The sequence below is a fragment of the Xyrauchen texanus genome, chromosome 38 (assembly GCF_025860055.1).
Source record: "Xyrauchen texanus isolate HMW12.3.18 chromosome 38, RBS_HiC_50CHRs, whole genome shotgun sequence".
Taxonomy (NCBI): domain Eukaryota; kingdom Metazoa; phylum Chordata; class Actinopteri; order Cypriniformes; family Catostomidae; genus Xyrauchen; species Xyrauchen texanus.
In genome coordinates this window covers 26,056,118-26,076,195 of record NC_068313.1, presented here as the reverse complement: position 1 = coordinate 26,076,195, position 20,078 = coordinate 26,056,118, and the positions used below count along the sequence as shown (strand labels likewise).

Here is a 20,078-nt window from a genome sequence, read left to right as displayed (position 1 = left end):
CTGTATGTGCTGTATTCAAAGAAGTGAAAGTGTTGTCCCTGTTGGAGCTTATTTCAGAGAACAGGTATTTTCATTTTGTAGAGAATAGCAAAAAAATAAAATGATAATAATTGCCAAGCATCAGCTATAATCAACGTGCCATATATAATAAATGAACCCATCACAAACCACAACATAACATGATATAAAGGAGGGGTTTCAAATTAACTTTACATCGAGGGCCAAATTTGACATCTTGCAGCATCTTATGCAGGCCGACTTGTTTATATATAAAGCGTAATGATATTAAAACTTGCTGTTCAGTAAGTGAATGAGTTCATTCAGTGAAGGATTCGTCAGACTGATTCAAACCCATAACTGAATTGATTAGTTGTTTGAAGTGGTTCATTTAATGACCCTGCTTGTAAGAGTCAATTGTTCATTTGTTTTGAGTGCAGCCAGTGAACATAATGCAAAAGAAAGATGTTTTGTTTTTGGTGTTATTTCACAGTTTTTCATTTTTAATTCAGACTGCAAGCTCACAACTTGTGTAAAATTTAATTTCTTATGCAGTGGCATTGGAGATTCAGCTGCAACGCTTTGTGTGGAAAACACTTTAAGTCCAAATTTAACTTAGTCGAACTCCAACAGCATTGATAGTTCATTATTCATTTATCATTTAACATTATCAATTGTTTTGTTTTTATGTAATCACTTGTTCAGCACAGTTTCTACCTCCAATTTTTCTCCTTGCACCTACAGTATATTGCCATGAGAGACTGGCACAAACTTCACAGTGGGATTTTGAATAAATATGAATAAATAAATTAGGAATAGGTAAAATTTCACAAGTGTCGACATAAAATTGTTCCGTATAACTCTAGCACATAAACTCTATGTTTTGTACTTCAAATGCCATGAAAAGCTGGTTTGGAAAAAAAAAAACTGGCATTAATGCAAAAATGTAGTGTCATATGACATGAGAATTTACCCCAATCATTAACCTGTGTTAATCATGACGATGGCATACATCCTTGAAATCCAGGTCATTGTACGTGATTATGCAGCAGCATATAGATGGAGTGGTGGTGGCGTAGTGGGCTAAAGCACGAAACTGTTAATCAGAAGGTCACTTGTTTGGATCCCCACAGCCACCACCATTGTGTCCTTGAGCAAGGCACTTAACTCCAGGTTGCTCCGGGGGGGATTGTCCCTGTAATAAGTGCACTGTAAGTCACTTTGGAAAAAAGCATCTGCCAAATGCATAAATATATAGATCCTATGCTACAAACATGACACTTCCAGGAGTGCCAACACAAATGTCTTGTATCATGTACATCAACAAGAGAACAAATGAATGGGGACTGTTTGTGATTTATTTAATCTCGGTAGCCATCCATTTTATTATTTATTTATTAAAGTTGCATTTCCACACCGTTCAAAATAATAGACGGCAGTCATGGAATTAGCCCATAATAAAAATAATAATAAAATAAAAAAAAAAACATAATTTCTGTGCACAAATTATATATATATATAAAAAACAATACTAGGAGAAAATCTTCAGTGTGCTTTTTTGGAACACTAACATGTAGACCAATTCTGTAAAATTATTGTTCATACTTTTGAAAAAATTCCGGCAAAATTCCCTTTATTAGGTTATTAGATTAAAACATTAAATGAAAAAATAATATTGTTAGGCCAATATGATTGCCTTTTTCTTTACACAAACTTAAATTAGCCTTACCCTGTTCTGTAGACAAAAAAAGTAATTCTACACTTTTTTCAAGACAATAAACTATCAGAACTATTTGTCCAATGCCGAGTTGAACATTTTAAAACTTTTAAATATTTTAAATCTAACCCTCTTTACCTCAGATCTCATTTGCTGAGCTTCTTCATAATATGTAAATTGCATTATTAATATTACAGTCCTATCAGAAAGGCAACAGCTCCCTTTTGATTGCAATGCCTACTCTTCTGATTGCATTTATTTGTGTAATTAAAATGACAGTAAGATGTCTAATTTCAATGAATTGTCTCAATACTCACCCCATTTTACCAAAACCTCAGAGGAAAAAAAAATAGGGATATCTGGGAGGCAAAAGGTACACAATTAGCAATAGACACACATTTCTGTATGGAAACAGCTAATGGGTAGATTTCTTTTGCGATAGACAAAGAGTTTTTTAGGCATGACGTCGTCATACACACCATTTTTATCGATAATAGGTCATTTGAATGGAAACAGGCAGAAGACGGCAAATTTCCCAAAAAAGTTTTACGCATTTTCACATAGTCGATAACAAAATAGAGTAAAAAGTGGATGGAAAATAGGTTAATGTCACCTCCCCTTTGAGGACACTTCACTGATTCTATACCTACATACTAAAGTGTGTAAACGGAATGTCTAAAAGCAGCAAAATGCTGTGCTACCGGACTCTTAGGGTCTTGATTCCTAAAGAGGTCTACTGGTTTTACCAATATAACAAAGTCTTAAAGGACAATGCAGCATGTAAATAACATTCACGGTCTTACAGGAAATAATTCCTCTAATTTTAAAAGTCTTCCCAGTATGTGGGTGTTTGAACATTGTTGACAATCACTATATCGATAGTGGCCAGATGGCACATTACTCAAAAAATTTAGGAGTGACCAACATATTGAGTAAGATTGATGGTCTCTTATATACAAAACAAGGTGTTTTTTTCAAAACAAAAATTCAAGGTGTAGGTCACTGTTGACAATGTACCAATGTTTCTTAATGATGCCTTCTATTTCTTTAACCAGCAGTGAATATTCAAAATAAAAATTAACTCGTTGTTCTGTTTTTCAAGATTTTTTTACAAGACATTCTTATTGTGAAATGTTTTTGAAATGATTCACGGTAGATTGATAACTAGATTTGTATAACTACAGACTTGTGTTTTAGAAGGGATTCCAGTTCGACCCGTTGCATCTCCGTAAGATTGTGAGCCAATTTTTATTGTCTTTTTCACTTTTGGCACCTTAATTGGCAATTGGCGCCTTAACTGAGAAAATCTCTGCCTTTGTTGATTTTTATCTTCAACCTCTTGTCTCTTCATTACCTTAGTACATTAGGGATACTATGGACTTTATTGATATTATTCAGTCTGTGCAATTGCCCACCACACCTGTTCTTTTAGTGACTATGTACATGGAATCGCTTTATACAAATGTTCAAAAAAGATAGAAGGCAGATGTTTATCTAAATCAACGGTCTTGCAAGGATTCTAGCACATTATGTCTACTGGATTTGATTAAGTTGGTGCTGTTACATAATCATTTTCTTTTTGGATCTGATTTTTATTTACAGTTGCATGTAGATAGCATGGGTTCTAAAATGGCCCCGCCTCTCTACTCTATGGCTTATTTGAACAATTTGTGTAGTCAAAAATGTAACCATTTCTCAGATTTAATTTTATTGTGGAAAATTTACATTGATGATTTTAAATGTTTTTTCATATGCAGTGGTACAGAGTTCCAGTTACTTGAATTTCATGGTCAAGTTAATAAGCAGCGATGATGGGCCGAAGCACCATGGGCCCATTTCCACCCTGTGGCTTTAGGGAAACAATGCAAGGTGGACACATGCATTGGGCATTTTACCTATTCTAAACAAATTTGAAGCAATTTGTGTAAATATAGACTATATTAAAGTCAAGTCAAGTGTTTTTTATTGTCGTTCAACCATATACAGTTAGTATAGTTCACAGTGAAAACAGACAACGTTCCTCCTTTATGTGATACATAAAACTACATAGGACAAACACAGAACCACATGAGACTACACAGACTAAATAACATACCTATATAAAGTGCACATGCAAATGTGTGCAAATAGTATGGGACAGTACTATAAATGACAAAAAATTAACAGGATAATGGGCACAGTGAGAGACCTCGACCAGTACACAGTAGTGCAAAAAGATGACAGTTTCTAAAAATGCCAAATGTAAACATAACATACTAATAGATAGATTCTAGGCACATAGCAGTTATTGAGGTAGCAGCCAGGTATAAAGCGACAAGAGTCTGTTTTAAGAGCCACTCTTAAAACTTGCTGCCAGATGATGACCATGATCCAAATTAGTCACATTCATGTGTTTAGCCCCAAGACTAAACATCTCAATTTTGATCTAAATCATACATTGAACACAGAAGATATGAGACACTTCCATTTTTCGCCATTAATGTAATGCCTTGCCATGGCAACACATTTCGATGTATCAAAATCTGTTCACAATTTAGCATCTTCAATGTCTTGGCATAATGTTGTCTAATGTGGTGACAGTCTCATGAATCACCTAGGAGTATTTAAAATTTCAGAGACTTCAATATCTTTTTTTTTTAAATGGCCAACTTCCTGTTGGGTGGACCTAAAGACTATAATTATGAAAGTTGTCCGTTTTGATGAGAACTATATATGTACCAATTTCAGTGACTGTAGGTGAAAATCGGGGTGCCTCAGAGACTGTCTTACACACGTATTTTAAAGGGAGCACTACAGAGCACCCCATGCATGCCCATGTTTGAAACTTTCAAACTTTTGCCAATAACTAATGGCCAACAACTCTAAAGTGTGTGCAAAATTTAATTACATTTTAAGCAGGCCAAGTGCCTAAAAAATAACCAAATATGGGAAGAAAGTAATAAAAACTATGAATGTGTTGCCATGGCAACAGTATTTAAGATATAAAATATTCCTTTACAATTTTACATCAACAGTGTCTTGATATTAGTCTAAAGAATTTTGAAGCAATTAATGTAAACACAAAAGAGCTATTTCAAAGTCTGTTAAAAGCGTCATACTTCCTTTTGCCAGTTGGATTGCTATATGACCGTGACCCATAATAGTGTCATCAATGTGACCAGCCCTCATTACCAAACAGCTGAATTTTAATCAAAATCATACAATGCACACATATGGCATATGGGTGGCAGTGAAGGCCATGGGTCTTGATGGTCTAGACCTGGGCGGCAAAGGCTAGCTCTAGAGACGTGGAACGTCACCTCGCTGGGGGGAAGGAGTCGGAACTGGCGAGGGAGGTGGAGCGCTACCAGTTGGATCTGGTGGGGCTTACTTTGATGCACAGTTTTGGCTCTGGATCCGAACTCCTGGATAGGGGATGGACTCTATTCTTCTCTGGAGTTTCCCAGGGTGTGAGGCGATTATCTATAACAAACACCATGTTCGAACATAAGGATGCTCGAAAAGTGTATGTGGTACCAGAGCACCCTAGGCTGAAGGTTGATGATCGATTTTGTAATCGTGTCATCGGATCTGAGCACATATGTTTTGGACACTCGGGTGAAGAGAGGGGCAGAGCTGTCAACCAATCAACATCTGGGAAAGACTCTGGACAGACCTGGGAAGCCCAAGCGAGTAGTGCGGGTGAACTGGGAACGTTTGGAGGAGGCCCCTGTCCACGAGATCTTCAACTCACACCTCCGGCGGAGCTTTTCAGGCATCCCTGCCGAGGTTGGGGACATTGAACCAGAGTGGGCAATGTTCAAAGCTTCCATTGCCGAAGCCACAGTGGAGAGCTGTGGCCTCAAGGTTTTAGGTGCCGCAAGGGGCGGTAACCCTCGAACACTGTGGTGGACACTGGTGGTCAGGGAAGCTGTCCGACTGAAGAAAGAGGCCTTCCGGGATTTGTTGTCCAAGAGGTCTCAGGAGGCAGTTGCAAGGTACCGACAGGCTTGAAGGGCTGCGACTTCTGCCGTGAGGGAGGCAAAGCAGTGGGTGTGGGAAAAGTTCAGAGAAACCATAGAGAAGGACTTTCAGTCCGCATCAAAGTGCTTTTGGAAAACCATCCGCCACCTTAGGAGGGGGAAATGGGGAACCATCCAAGCTGTATACAGCAAAGATGGGACGCTGTTGACCTCAACCGAGGAGGTCATTGGGCGGTGGAAGGAACACTTTGAAGAACTCCTAAATCCCTAGATATGCTAGAGGCAGAGCCAGAGTCTGATGGGGAATCAGATTCAATTTCCCTGGGGGAGGTCACTGAGGTAGTCAAACAACTCCGCAGTGGCGAATCCCCGGGGATTGATGAGATCCGACCATAAATGCTGAAAGCTTTGGATGTGGAGGGGGTGCCATAGATGACACGCCTCTTAAACATTGCGTGGACGTCTGAGACAGTGCCTAAGGAGTGGCAGAACAGGGTGGTGGTTCCCCTCTTCAAAAAGGGGGATCAGAGAGTGTGTGCCAACTACAAGGGTATCACACTTCTCAGCCTCCCTGTAAAGTTTACTCCAAGGTGCTGGAGAGGAGGATTCAGCCGATTGTTGAACCTCGGATTGAAGAGTAACAATGCGGGTTCCGTCCTGGCCGTGGAACGAAGGACCAGATCTTTACTCTTGCAAGGATCCTGGAGGGGGCCTGGGAGTATGCCCATCATGTTTTGTGGATCTGGAGAAGACGTATGACCGGGTCCCCTTGGAGAGACTGTGGGAGGTACTGCAGGAGTATGGGGTGGGGGGGTCCCTTTTTAGGGCGATCCAATCCCTGTACATCCAAAGTGAGAGCTGTGTTCGGGTCCTCGGCTGCGCTTTGTCACCAATCCTGTTTGTGATTTTCATGGACAGGATATCGAGGCGTAGTCGGGGTGGGGATAGTGTGTGGTTACATTTGGATGACTTTACAGAAGAGGAAAAGTATAGTGAGCAGTGGATTAAGACAGTAAAGTGGGAGAAGATGCCAAATTTACTGTCACTCTCTCAGCAACTGCAATAGAATCACTGAGCTGAGGTAATTCTGTTTTTTTTTATTCCAGGGTAATATAACACAAAGCATAATGTTATAAATTTACACTCAATATTTTTAAAAGTTTATAATTTTTGTAGCACCAGCTTGAAAATGGGTATGCAATGTGCGCATTGTAGCAGCCCCATTTCCACCTACAGACACCAAAATTGGTACATATATAGTTCTCATCAAGCTGAACAACTTTCATACTCACAGTCAATAGCTCTGCCAAACAGGAAGTCGGTCATTTTGGATTTAGGTACTGCAGGAGTATGGTGTGGGGGGGTCCCTTTTTAGGGCGATCCAATCCCTGTACATCCAAAGTGAGAGCTGTGTTCGGGTCCTCGGCTGCGCTTTGTCACCAATCCTGTTTGTGATTTTCATGGACAGGATATCGAGGCGTAGTCGGGGTGGGGATGGTGTGTGGTTCATGTCATCATCTGTCCGTGACCTTCAGCTCTAACTGGATCACTTGGCAGTCGAGTGTGAAGCGGCTGGGATGAGGATTAGCACCTCTAAATCTGAGGCCATGGTTTTCAGCAGGAAACCGATGGAGTGTGTACTCCGGTTAGGGAAGGAGGTATTGCCCCAATTGATGGAGTTCAAGTACCTTGGGGTCTTGTTCACGAGTGAGGGGACAGTGGAGCAGGAGGTTGGCCGGAGAATCGAGGCAGTGGGGGCGGTATTGCACTCGCTGTATCTCACCGTTGTCATGAAAAGAGAGCTGAGCCGGAAGGCAAAGCTCTCGATCTGCCGGTCAATTTTCGTTCCTACCCTCACTTATGGTCATGAAGGCTGGGTCATGACCGAAAGAACTAGGTCGCGAGTACAAGCGGCCAAAATGGTTTTCCTCAGAAAGGTGGCGGGCTTCTCCCTTAGAGATAGGGTGAGGAGCTCAGTCATCCGTGAGCAGCTCGGAGGAGAGCCGCTGCTCCATTGTGTCGAAACACCTCCCTAGGGCGCCTCCCTAGGGAGGTGTTTCAGGCGCGTCCAGCTGGGAGGAGGCCTTGAGGAAGACCCAAGACTAGGTGGAGAGATTACATCTCCACACTGGCCTGGGAACGCCTCAGGGTCCCCCAGTCAGAGCTGGTTAATGTGGCTCGGGATAGGGAAGATTGGGGCCCCCTGCTGGAGCTGCTGTCCCGCGACCCGACTTCGGATAAGCGGTTGAAGATTGATGGATGGATGGATGAACACCTGTTTCACTTTTTTAGCCATAAATTTCTTGCTGTGCCATGGCAGCACCATTCAAAATATCAAAAATCCATTCACAATTTAGCATCTACAATGTCTTGGTATGATGTTGCATAAATTTGGTACCAGTCACATGAATCCCTTAGGAGGAATATTTTAAAGGTTCAGTGCTTGTGAATTTCAGAACATCCAAAATGGCTGACTTCCTTTTGGGAAGAGATAATGACTATACTTATGAAAGTTTGGTGACTGTAGGTGAAAATGGGGGTGCTACAGAGGCCGTTTACACTCACATTTTAAAGAGGGCTATAGAGAGTGAGTGGAAGATCACAGCAAATATTATTTTCTCTTTCCCATTTTCTCCTTCCCATTTTCTCAAAACCCAAAAGAAAAAAGCCACTATTACATTTGGATGACTTTACAGAAGAGGAAAAGTATAGTGAGCAGTGGATTAAGACAGTAAAGTGGGAGAAGATGCCAAATTTACTGTCACTCTCTCAGCAACTGCAATAGAATCACTGAGCTGAGATAATTCTGTTTTTTTTTATTCCAGGGTAATATAACACAAAGCATAATGTTATAAATTTACACTCAATATTTTTAAAAGTTTATAATTTTTGTAGCACCAGCTTGAAAATGGGTATGCAATGTGCGCATTGTAGCAGCCCCATTTCCACCTACAGACACCAAAATTGGTACATATATAGTTCTCATCAAGCTGAACAACTTTCATACTCACAGTCAATAGCTCTGCCAAACAGGAAGTTGGTCATTTTGGATTATATGAAAATTGCAGGCTCTGAACTTCTAAATACTCCTCCTAGGGGATTCATGTGACTTGCACCAAATTTGCGAAAAATGGAAAACAGGAAGTGCCTTACATCTTCTGTGTACATTGTGTGATTTTGATGAAAATTCAGTTGTATTGGTAATGAGGGCTGATCACATTGGTTTGTGATTTTTATGCAATAAAGGTGTTACTGGAAAAAAAAAAAGTTAAACCAACATAACAAAAACAAATAGTAATAATAATGATTATATATATCATTATTCATCATTAGTACTATTTATTTTTGTTGTAATTTATTTTATCATGATTCACTTTATTATTTTATTATTATTTATTTATTTTTCTCAGTTTGATTGTTTATTCTCTTAGTGCATGTTGAGGCATCACAACATTTTCTAGTGTTTATCTCTGGTTAATCATGTGATGTATATTGATTGATTGTTCCGGGGTACAAAAGGGCTGACCTTTGAATGGATTTATTGTCTTATGAAGAGCCGTGGGCTCCAAACTGTGAGAACATTAAAATAAATGTTTCTAATTTTGGAGCCGTGGTGTTTCGACTGTATGATTGTTTGCTACAAAGAAGAATGAGAAAACAAATGGTTTTGACAAGGTTTATGACAACATGTCGTTCTCACATGTTAGATGACCGTTTCCCATATTACAGTATTTATTTTTACGGTACTATGTGTTGCTTACTCAGTAGCATAGTAGAATAAAATTCCTAAAACTGATTTAGACAAAACGAGATTTGGAAATGCCTGGTATTTTCATACAAAAAGTGAAGAAAGGAGGTAGTATGTGTTATTTTGATTTCCGTCAGATATGCATGCTACCTCTATTTTTTAAAGGATAGATTTGTTAGAAGCCACTATGTGTACAAAAAGAGAGAAAAAATACCAGATGCTAGTCACTCACTGTTCATAGCTAGGAAAATAATGAGCCCACAGGCTGATTGACATTCTCAGCTGCCTCTTAGTGATGGTTTTCCCTTGTGTTGGCAAGAACACCTGCCCATACATCTCAAACCTTTATGCAAATCTGGGAAAATTGCCAGCACAAGGCCAAACAAGAAGGTGTTAGGAGGTACATTGACAAAAAAAGCACATAGGCTCACTTTCAGGGATCTTTTGAGCAAAGATTGCCAAATATCTCTCATAAAGATCTCGCTCTCTTCAAGACTTGTGAGTTACAAGAGTAAGAATTATGCAATTTTACCTTAAATTATGAAGCAGTAACAGTAGAATAAAAAAATTAAATAATGAATAGAAATAGACATAATATGTAAAGCATAATGTAAATGGATTGGATTTTCAGTTTTCACTGTTTGTCTGGGCCCAGAGTCTTAGTCTTACACACCATATCCACATTAATATTCATATGTAGTCTGGTGATTATACTTCTAATGCCTGATCAGTGTTTGGCTCAGTCTGTTTTCTTCCTCTCTGGCACCAGTAGACATATTTTAGATGAAAAAGACTTGGAGAATATGTGGGGCACACAGTGGGCTCTGTCAAGTTTGGCTCGCTTGATTGGCAAGAATGAATAGAATGGAGGGACAGCCCACCCCTGAGTTTAGTTAGGTTCGTTACAAAGTTTGTTTTTCATTTTTTTGCCACACAAAATGTTGCAAGGATCTCCAAAAAGTGCTGCAGATCTAAATTTATATATATATAACCCCCCAATTATCAAAACAAACAAGTCAATGATCAATGGAAATGCTTATATATCTACACCACACACACACACACACACACTCACACACAGTATATATATATATATATATATATATATATATATATATATATATATATATATATATATATATATATAAACACTGGCGGCCAAAAGTTTGGAATAATGTACAGATTTTGCTCTTATGGAAAGAAATTGATACTTTTATTCACCAAAGTGGCATTCAACTGAACACAATGTATAGTCAGGACATTAATAATATGCCAAATTACTATTACAATTTGAAAAAAAAATTCATAACTTCTTAAAAAATCCTCCACGTGCAGCAATGACAGCTTTGCAGATCCTTGGCATTCTAGCTGTGAGTTTGTCCAGATACATTAGGGATGCACCAATCGATTAGTCACCGATTGAAATCGGACGATCTTCATCTTAGATTAGATAGTGCCTCAATTTAGGGCAGATCATTTTTGCAGCACGCAGGGAATCACACATACACTGTTCCTGTAATAAGCACTTGCTTAGCCCTTGAAGCATGACAGAGTGGCCTCTGGTGGGTGAGTTGTTGGCAATTCTAATCATTCACGAATTTAAACTTTCAGACATGATGTAATTCACATGAATATTCCATTTTGTTTTTAAAAATGTGTAAGAATGACACTTGTATGAATAATAAGTTGCTCATTATCTAGAGTCATTATGGTAGTTTACTGATTCGCTGCACAGTGAGCAGGAAGAGGATAAAGAGGCCGCTAACAGGTATACAAACTAATTATTAACAGCAAATAAACATGCGAATACAAATCTGTGTACACGTGATGTAACATGAGTCGTGACAATCAGACACTGTGTGGAGCAATAGAGACTGTTTGCTTTACTCTCTTTTAAATGAGTGCTCGTGGTGTCAATCAAACATGCATGCTCTCCAGGTGCTCTCAATATCTCATTATCAGTCACCCATACAGCACTATTCTGTGAGGACCCCAATTTTAATCAGATTAATGTTGATCACAATACCACTATTGACAGATATAACTGTTTAATCTTTAATTTTGGCACTGCGTCTTCATGCATTTGCTTAATAATTAGTGATTATTATTACAGAAAAATGCCAAAGACAGTAAACTAATTATAGATATTAATACATTCTCACTGGAGCAGTTTTAGAGCTTGTAATGGATCATTTATACTGTATATATATATATATATATATATATATATATATATATATATATATATTTGCAAGTATCTCTGCTGTGTGTGATGCTCTCATGGTTTTTACTAGTTGCCAGTATGTCACAATGACCTTTTGATATTTTGATACATATATTTTTTACAGCATTTATTAATCATAATGTTAGTTAATAAAAATATAATTGTTCATTGTTAGTTTGTGTTAGTTCATAGTGCGTTAATGTGCATTAACAAATAAAAAGTTTGATTTTAAAAATGAATGTGCATCTGTGGAACAGCTTACAGATGGTAGGCACAGTTATAAAAACTTAGGACACTAAAGAGAACTTTCTACTGACTCCAAAAAGAAAGATGTCCAGGGTCCCTGCTCATCTGCGTGAACATGCCTTAGGTATGCTGCATGGAGGCATGAGGACTGCAGATGTGGCCAGGGCAATAAACTGCAATGTCTGTACTATGAGCAGGGTTGGGGAGTAATGTTTACATGTAAAATTCTAAATATAAGTAACTTTATTCCACTACAGTTACAATTTAAATCATTGTTAATTAGAATACAGTTACTTTCAAATATTATTTTGATTACTGAAGAGAGTACTTTGCATTTTATTTTTATAATATTTAGTCCTTTGTACTTATAAATGATGTGATCCAAAGTGCATTTGAACAGTGGTGAAACACTTTCTTATGATATGTTACATTCATACGAGCAGACAGAGAAGCAAGATTGGAGCAGAAGAAATAGAAATAAACCTTATGTAAATTGTCAGCTTTATGCTAAGCTAAAATACTATTTCTAGCCATTTTACATACACATGTTACCAGGCACGATCATGTTTTTATATCAAGAAAATTCACGTTGGATCATAATAATTTTTTAAGACCTTTGATATTAGGGCAAAAATCTTTTTGTATTGTTTTCATGTAAAAATATCTAAAAACAAAGATCAGTTTGATTTATCTTGTTTTAGAAACAACACTGCATACGATATTTAGGTTTTTCAGAGAATGTATTTTTTACATGTATTTTGTTTTACTGTACTGGCAGATGTTTTATATTGAAAACAAGTGAAAGTAATCCAAAGTATTTAGAATACGTTGCTAACCTTGATTAATCTAATACATATCTTATAAATCTTATAAATTTCATTTTACAGCATGTATTCTGTAATCTGTTGTTGAATACATTTCAAAAGTAACCCTCACAACCCTAACTGTTACCCTAAGAGAGACAGGAAGGACAGTTGATCGTCCTTGCAGTGGCAGACCACGTGTAACAACACCTGCACAGGATTGGTACATTGGTACAGGATGGCAACAACAACTGCCCGAGTTACACCAGGAATGCACAATCCCTCCATCAGTGCTTGGACTGTCTGCAATAGGCTGAGAGAGGCTGAACTGAGGGCTTGTAGGCCTGTTGTAAGGCAGGTCCTTACCAGACATAACCGGCAACAGTGTCGCCTATGGGCACAAACCCACCTTCACTGGACCAGACAGGACTTGCAAAAAGGGCTCTTCACTGATGAGTTGCGGCTTTGTCTCAACAGGGGTGATGGTCGGAATCTAATTTATCGTTGAAGGAATAAGCGTTACACCCAGGCCTGTACTCTGGAGCGGGATCGATTTGGAGGTGGAGGGTCCGTCATTGTCTGGGGCGTTGTGTCACAGCATCATCAGACAGAGCTTGTTGTCATTGCAGGCAATCTCAATGCTGTGCGTTACAGGGAAGACATCCTCCTCCCTTATGTGGTACCCTTCCTGAAGCCTCATCCTGACATGACCCTCCAGCATGACAATGCCATACTGCTCATTCTGTGTGTGATTTTTGTCAGTGTTCTGCCTTGGCTAGCAAAGAGCCGTGAGCTCAATCCCATTGAGCAAGTCTGGGACCTGTTGGTTCGGAGGGTGAGGACTAGGGCCATTCCCCCCATAAATGTCCGGGAACTTGCAAGTGCCTTGGTGGAAAAGTGGGGTAACATCTCACAGCAAGAACTGGCAAATCTGGTGCAGTCCATGAGGAGGAGATGCACTGCAGTACTTAATGCTGCTGGTGGCCACACCAGATACTGACAGTTACTTTTTTTATATTAATTAATTAGTTTGTTTAATTAATTAACTTTGCCATTTGTTCAGGGACACATTCCATTTGCACATTCACATGTCTCTGAAACTTGTTCAGTTTATGCCTTAGGTGTTGAATCTTTTTATCTTCATAAAGATATTTGCTCATGTTAAGTTTGCTGAAAATAAAACCAGTTGAAAGTGAGAGGCCGTTTCTGCTGCTTTTTTTGTAGCCATTACCATTGGGAATGTGGTTATGGAGAAAATTCATAACATACCCTGATAAATATGCACTGGAGTAAAAAGTGACAACTAGCTCTTGTCTATATTCTTTGAAGTTAATTATTAGAAATTCAATGAGTAAGTGACAAAATAATATGTTATTTATTTCAGAGTAGAAAAAAAGAGAAATGCATTAATATCTTGATCTGGGTTATATTCCACATAAGATTATTTTGTAAAGTGTGTTTGCTGTGTTTAAATGGATTTTAGACTGGCACACTGGGCTTTACTCAGGCAGGAGTGCATCTTTAAAGAGAAGAAATACACATTTGCTGATAGTGATGGTAGGTTTTGCAAAAAACCCTTATGTGGAGATGGTTTGGGCATGCATTATGCTAATTACTAATTGCGGAAACACTCACATGTTAGTAAGAACATTTGTAAGCAATTATTAGTGAATGAGACCCATTGTAATGATGACAGTCATGAATTATAATTTCAAGAATGATTTACTCTGTCAACCCTAGCCACTAGGATACTATTGTGTACCCTCTTACATTCTTCACAACTGTAGTATGCTCATAAATACAGACAGAAGCACAGCCATCGTTTACTCCACTCCTCTTAACGGAGAAATACTACCATAATAACTGCCACAAACTCTTTCTTTTTTCTCCAGCACTCTGGTCTGTCCCTGAGAATAAAACAAAGGTGAAAGATGTGCTTAAAGATGTGCAACTAACTGCTTTCTACTTTCCCACCAGGTTCACCGAAGTCTATGAGCCGTTGAGTACATTCACTTGTGTCATCAAGGGATGTAGTGCCACAGTCGTGTTTTTACCTAATCCTCTCGCAGGTAAATGGCAGGACATTTTGCCTGAGGAATTTTTTAGCTCATAGAGTTTTTAACCAGTATGTGAATAAGGAATCAGTGGTAGATCTTTCTTGAGAATGAAACTCTGGGATCTTTGCCATTTTTTGTCTTGTTGGAACTATTGCAGCATGATTCTGGACAACCATAGCTGAGCTATTTTGAGCTATTCTGCAAGAAGGGCGACATGGCAAAGCCCTTCTATAGACTTCAACGTTTCTTGCGAAGGACTCAGCTTCTCTTTATGTTCCTCGGTGTAGCCTATATTATGGCAGGAAGTCTCCTTCTTCTCCAGAGACATGGGTTGGTGGTGTCACAACGTGGGATGAGCAGTTATTTCCCAATGCCATCTTTGCCATCTCCTCCCAGGGCCCTGGAGGCCCCTGCCCTCCGGACTGGATATGGCATGATGGGCCCTCGGCTTACAGTTAAGGGAATGGGATATGAAGAGAATGCTGGACCACAGTGGCTGATTTCACGAAACCAGGAGATCCGACACTTGAGGAGACGCTGGTTCCACAGTCTTATGTCTGAACAGGAAATGTCCCGAGTGGAGAAAGTGACTCCGAAGAGAAAAATCAGACACAAAGGTGAAGTGAAACTCCATTAAGTGAGCTCTGTGCTTTTCAGAATGAAAAATAGGTTGTTCATGATAATTGGTTTATTTCCTCAGTTATCTTCATTTCAAGCTGTGCTGCAGAATCTTCCCATCTGTTTGCAAAGAAAAAGGTCACATTCTGAATTTCTTATGCGATCATTATTTCTCTTTTCAGGGGCATATGTTGGATGCTTTTTGGACGATGCCAAGGATCGTGCCCTAAAAGGGATGGTCTTCTATGACTTTCGGAAAATGACCAGCACCTTGTGTCAGGACACCTGCATGGAAAGGTATCCAATTAGTATTCTATGCTCTCAGATAAAGTACCTACCCTTTTTTTATTGTGAAGCCACCAAAAAGAAGATGGACATCTGTTACCTGGTAGCTCCTCTATGCTCATCAGAAATAATGAAAATGTGTTTAGGGAAAAGAACAAGCAGTGTGCATCCCTGTGCCAGCTGGCTTGGCTTATGCTGGGAATTGGATCAGGCTCAATTAAGGGAGCGCATCTCTAGACCTTTACTCTGCTAATGTAGCTGCCTGCTGGAAGAGAAAGATCTATCTGCAGGGCTAGAGTAAACAGTTTCTCCCATTCTAAGACTGGTAGATAATTGACCACCAGAGGACAAGTGTGAGGAAAGTTGGCATCCTGTAATTACCCCCAGCATTTCTGAGCTTATTTAATTACTTGGGTGACATTTGCAATGTGTAGGGGCAATCTGAATAGTCTGTTGGAAAACATGAGTCTTACATGCACTTGAGATGATCTTCTTTGTTCTTGCTTACATAGTGACTTCCCTAATGAAAAAGAAACACAACTGAAAGCTGAAGCATGTAATTTCTGCGCTGCTAACGTCCCTGAATGGAATTGCAAAAATAGTCCCTGTTTTTAAAAAGATTCCTTAAAACTCACACCGTTTAATATTGGTTATACAAACAGATATTCCCACCACAAACTACTACTGGTTGAGCCAATATTGATGTTCCAGGCTGGATTAATTTTTGAAAGATGTTGATGCTCCTCTTTTCCCAATACTATGAAAGTGAATGGTGACTGAGTCTCTCAGTTCCTAACATTCTTCCCACTATCTTCTTATGTGTTAAATGGAAGAAAGAAAGTCATAAAGGTTTGGAACAACATGAGGGTGAATACTGGCAAATTATGACATATTTTTCATTTTTAATCAAACTGAGTGTCTTTAATCAAAGGATATGTTTTCTTTTATACTACATGGCTGCTCAGGCAGAAACAGATATGACCTCCCAGTATTATTAGCATATAGAGAAGTGGTGGAGAGAAAATCTCCACCTCTTCTGTTTCTGCAGGTACATGTCTGCACTGCCTCAGACTGAGCGATTAATTCAGACTGCAGATTAACAGTATGAATGTCCCTGGCTAGGTTGTCATGGCAGTGTCAATGCCATGTTTCAGGCAGAGGATCAGGGAAACAATTTTCAGAGGGGCTCTGGCTAATACCTTTTGAGCCTTAGACCAACATGCTTGAATGGAACCGTGCTGCACCTTTTTACAACATCCAAAAAAGTCAAGAGGGCTAGAGGACAAAAGCTTTGCAATGGAGGAGTTAGCCATCAGCTAGCAAGGTGTCAAAATAAAGAGGTCAAAGTTTGGCTGGTTAGCATGGTCCAGTTATCCCCTGATGGTAGATGCCGTAACTACACCATCTGGTTCCAAAAAGCATCTCCTTTAATGACTATTCAACAAGTTTATATTTAGATTATAAATATTTAGACAAAATAGTTTGATTAGTATGTTATTTTTAGATGTATTATTCAGACAAAATAATTTTATTATACATAGAAATGGCAAATATTTCATTATATTAAAGTGTTATAATTTGTTAGGGCTTTTAAATTGATAGTTCTTCCAAACATGGAAATGTGAAGTCAAAACTCTGTAAGAACATCTTATTGACAAAGATGAGATGTAGATGTATGTAGGAGTTTCCTGGAAAAGCTTTTTACTGTGAGATATCTAGCCAGGTGGCCTGGTATTGCACTTTGTGAAGCACTGCCACTACAAAGTGGCTCAGGCTAACACCGCAGGGCATGGAAAAGGAGAGACAGATGTTTGGCTCAGAAAGCTGGCCTATCATCAGCAGTTAACCCCCTGGGCTGACTCTGGCTCACTGGCTCAGATGGACAGAGAGATGCTGCTGGACTTTATCAGAATCCCTACATGATCTGAGCAGTATTCAAGGGTTTTTGTGTGAGTAATATTGTGCATGGGCTTTTCTTGGAATCACAGTGGGGAAAACCAGACTAACAGCCAGCTGTTTTGAGCCAGCCTTTATTTGACCTTCTGATGACATTTTATCATCTGAAATTCATATTGATTCAACAAGAATGTCTTTATATAAATTCAACATTATGGTATATGGAAGACTTCTATTATTTAGACTAATAATTTTAAGGAATAGTTCACCACCACAATATTATGATGTTGTTCCAAACCCATAATTTCTTTCTTTCTTCTGTAGAAAATAGAGTTTTAGGGACAGACTTTTTAGGGAGCCTCATTCACCATTCACTTTCATTGATTGGAAAAAAGATGCAAAGAAAGTAGATGGTGACTGAGGCTACAATTCTTCTCAACATCTTTTTTGAATTTCATGGATGAAAGAAATACATATGGGTTTGGAACAATGTGAGGGTGAGTAAATGATGACATAATTTTCATTTTTGATGAAGTATTCATCAACAAAATGTGCTATAATATGTTTACAAATTTGTTATCGCAGGTTATTCTAATATGATTAACATCATTAAATCGGTTTTATAAAGATAAATTATTGCAATTTGTTTTTAAATGATTAAACATTGCATTAACATTTCTTTTATCATTTAAAACATTTAACATCATCTTGTATTAAGACTGTATTAAATAACTTTAACTATAAATGTTCCTGTTATTCATCCACAGTGTCTGCCTTTTTGTGAGTATAATTAGATTGCAAATGTTTTGTTTTTCACAGTGGGTACCAGTTTGCTGGCCTTGAATACGGTTCTGAGTGTTACTGTGGCAACCGCATCACAAGTGCTCAGATGAAAGAGGAGGAGTGTAATTTGGACTGCAAAGGCAAGAAGGGGTCCATCTGTGGAGGTGTGTCCCGTCTGTCTGTATTCAAGGTGGAGGAGGTTCTTCCTGGCCAGCGGAGATGTGAGTGCTTGAAATAAATTTCCCTCACCACAGAGCAGATCTACCTACTCCACTGTCACATGTCAATTATTTGCTTGTCAGATGTCAGTTACTGTCAGTGTCACCCATGCTTACTGGAACATATGTCTTGCATGAAGGCTTTACCATAACATTGGAAAGAAGAGAAAAGATTTGACACTCATAAATGGAAGTGTTTTAAGTTAAATGCCTGTATCTGGCACAGACACGTCTATTACTAAATCATGAGAACATGATGATTATCAAACACACACACACACACACACACACACACACACACACACAAATTATATGTTTTGATAATTCATTTTCATTGTTATTGTGGGTAAAAAAAAGTTTATATTAGGTGGCCTTAACTACTATATACTAAAATTGTATTCATACAAGATTATGCATTTACTGTGTATCTACATGTTGTTCTGCAAAATGCCCACATTTGCTGCCACTGAGTTTAAGGTACGGGTAGGTTTAAGAGTAAGGTTAGGGTTAGGATTAGGGGTTAGAGTTATGGGGTAAGGGTTGGGTTAGGGTAAAGTTAACAGTGTAACTACAAATGCAATTAAATGCAAGAACTTTAAATGTAATTACAATGCAATAACATGTTTATACATATTAACTACATTGTATAAAATGGTTAAGTTCAAAGTAGTTAAGGCCACCTAATATAAAGTGGGTCCAAAAAGTGTTTAAAGTGTCTGAAATGCTTTGGCAGAAGTCAGTAAAAAACAATAGTTGCATGTAACCACTTGCACACACACGAATGCACACATCTGCTTGTCCTACCTAGAGCTGCTTCTGCAGGTGTTGCATAGTCAGTCAGTGGAGCTTTGATGTGGCCATATGTTTGAAACTGGTTCCTTCATCAGTCTCTTTCCCATGCTGCTGTACCTCAGTGTTCTGACCTGATGTCCCTGTGCAGTTTAAGGCCAACTGAAGTCTTCCCAGTTCAGTACTCACAGACACAGCTATTAAACCATATGTTCCATGTTCTAAATCGGAAATTCTTTCAATTTTACTAGATAATAATGAGAGGAATGAGATAATAATGTTGAGAGGGATTTGTGAATTGTTCAGGCTGTTGGTTTTAAGATCTCAATGTGATGCAATCTGGACGTTATAAAGAGGTCTAAATTACTATTTTAAATGGCATGCTAACCTGCAAGAATTGGAAATCTGCCAGTTTAAAAGCAAAGGTATTTACAGATTTGTTCAAATATACAGTACATCATGTATGCATTTGCATATTATCAAATACACACTCTTCCAAATAATTAAATAATTCAATATTTGTTATTGTTATTTTTAAATATATACAGTGTACTTAAATAAATATGCAAAAACATTGTAAAAAAGAGCTCAATAGCTTACTATTGTATATATAGAGCACAGGGGTATTCAACAGGGGGTCCATGATGGTACTGCAGTGATCTGCCAATTATTGTTTGATCTCAAACACATTTTTGTGAAAAAAATTAAAATATTAAACAAAGATACAATATTAAG

General features: G+C 38.5%; 1 protein-coding gene across 1 annotated transcript in view; it reads left to right on the top strand.

Moving 5' to 3' along the window:
* The window catches only part of LOC127632095 (WSC domain-containing protein 1-like), a 41,684-nt gene that overhangs the window by 8,462 nt on the left and 13,144 nt on the right, over positions 1 to 20,078 (top strand). The window contains exons 2-4 of the mRNA XM_052110579.1: positions 14,675 to 15,371; positions 15,555 to 15,669; positions 18,373 to 18,557. Coding sequence (XP_051966539.1) covers positions 14,969 to 15,371; positions 15,555 to 15,669; positions 18,373 to 18,557 — 703 coding nt within the window. The 5' untranslated portion in view covers positions 14,675 to 14,968. The remainder of the gene's footprint in view (positions 1 to 14,674; positions 15,372 to 15,554; positions 15,670 to 18,372; positions 18,558 to 20,078) is intronic.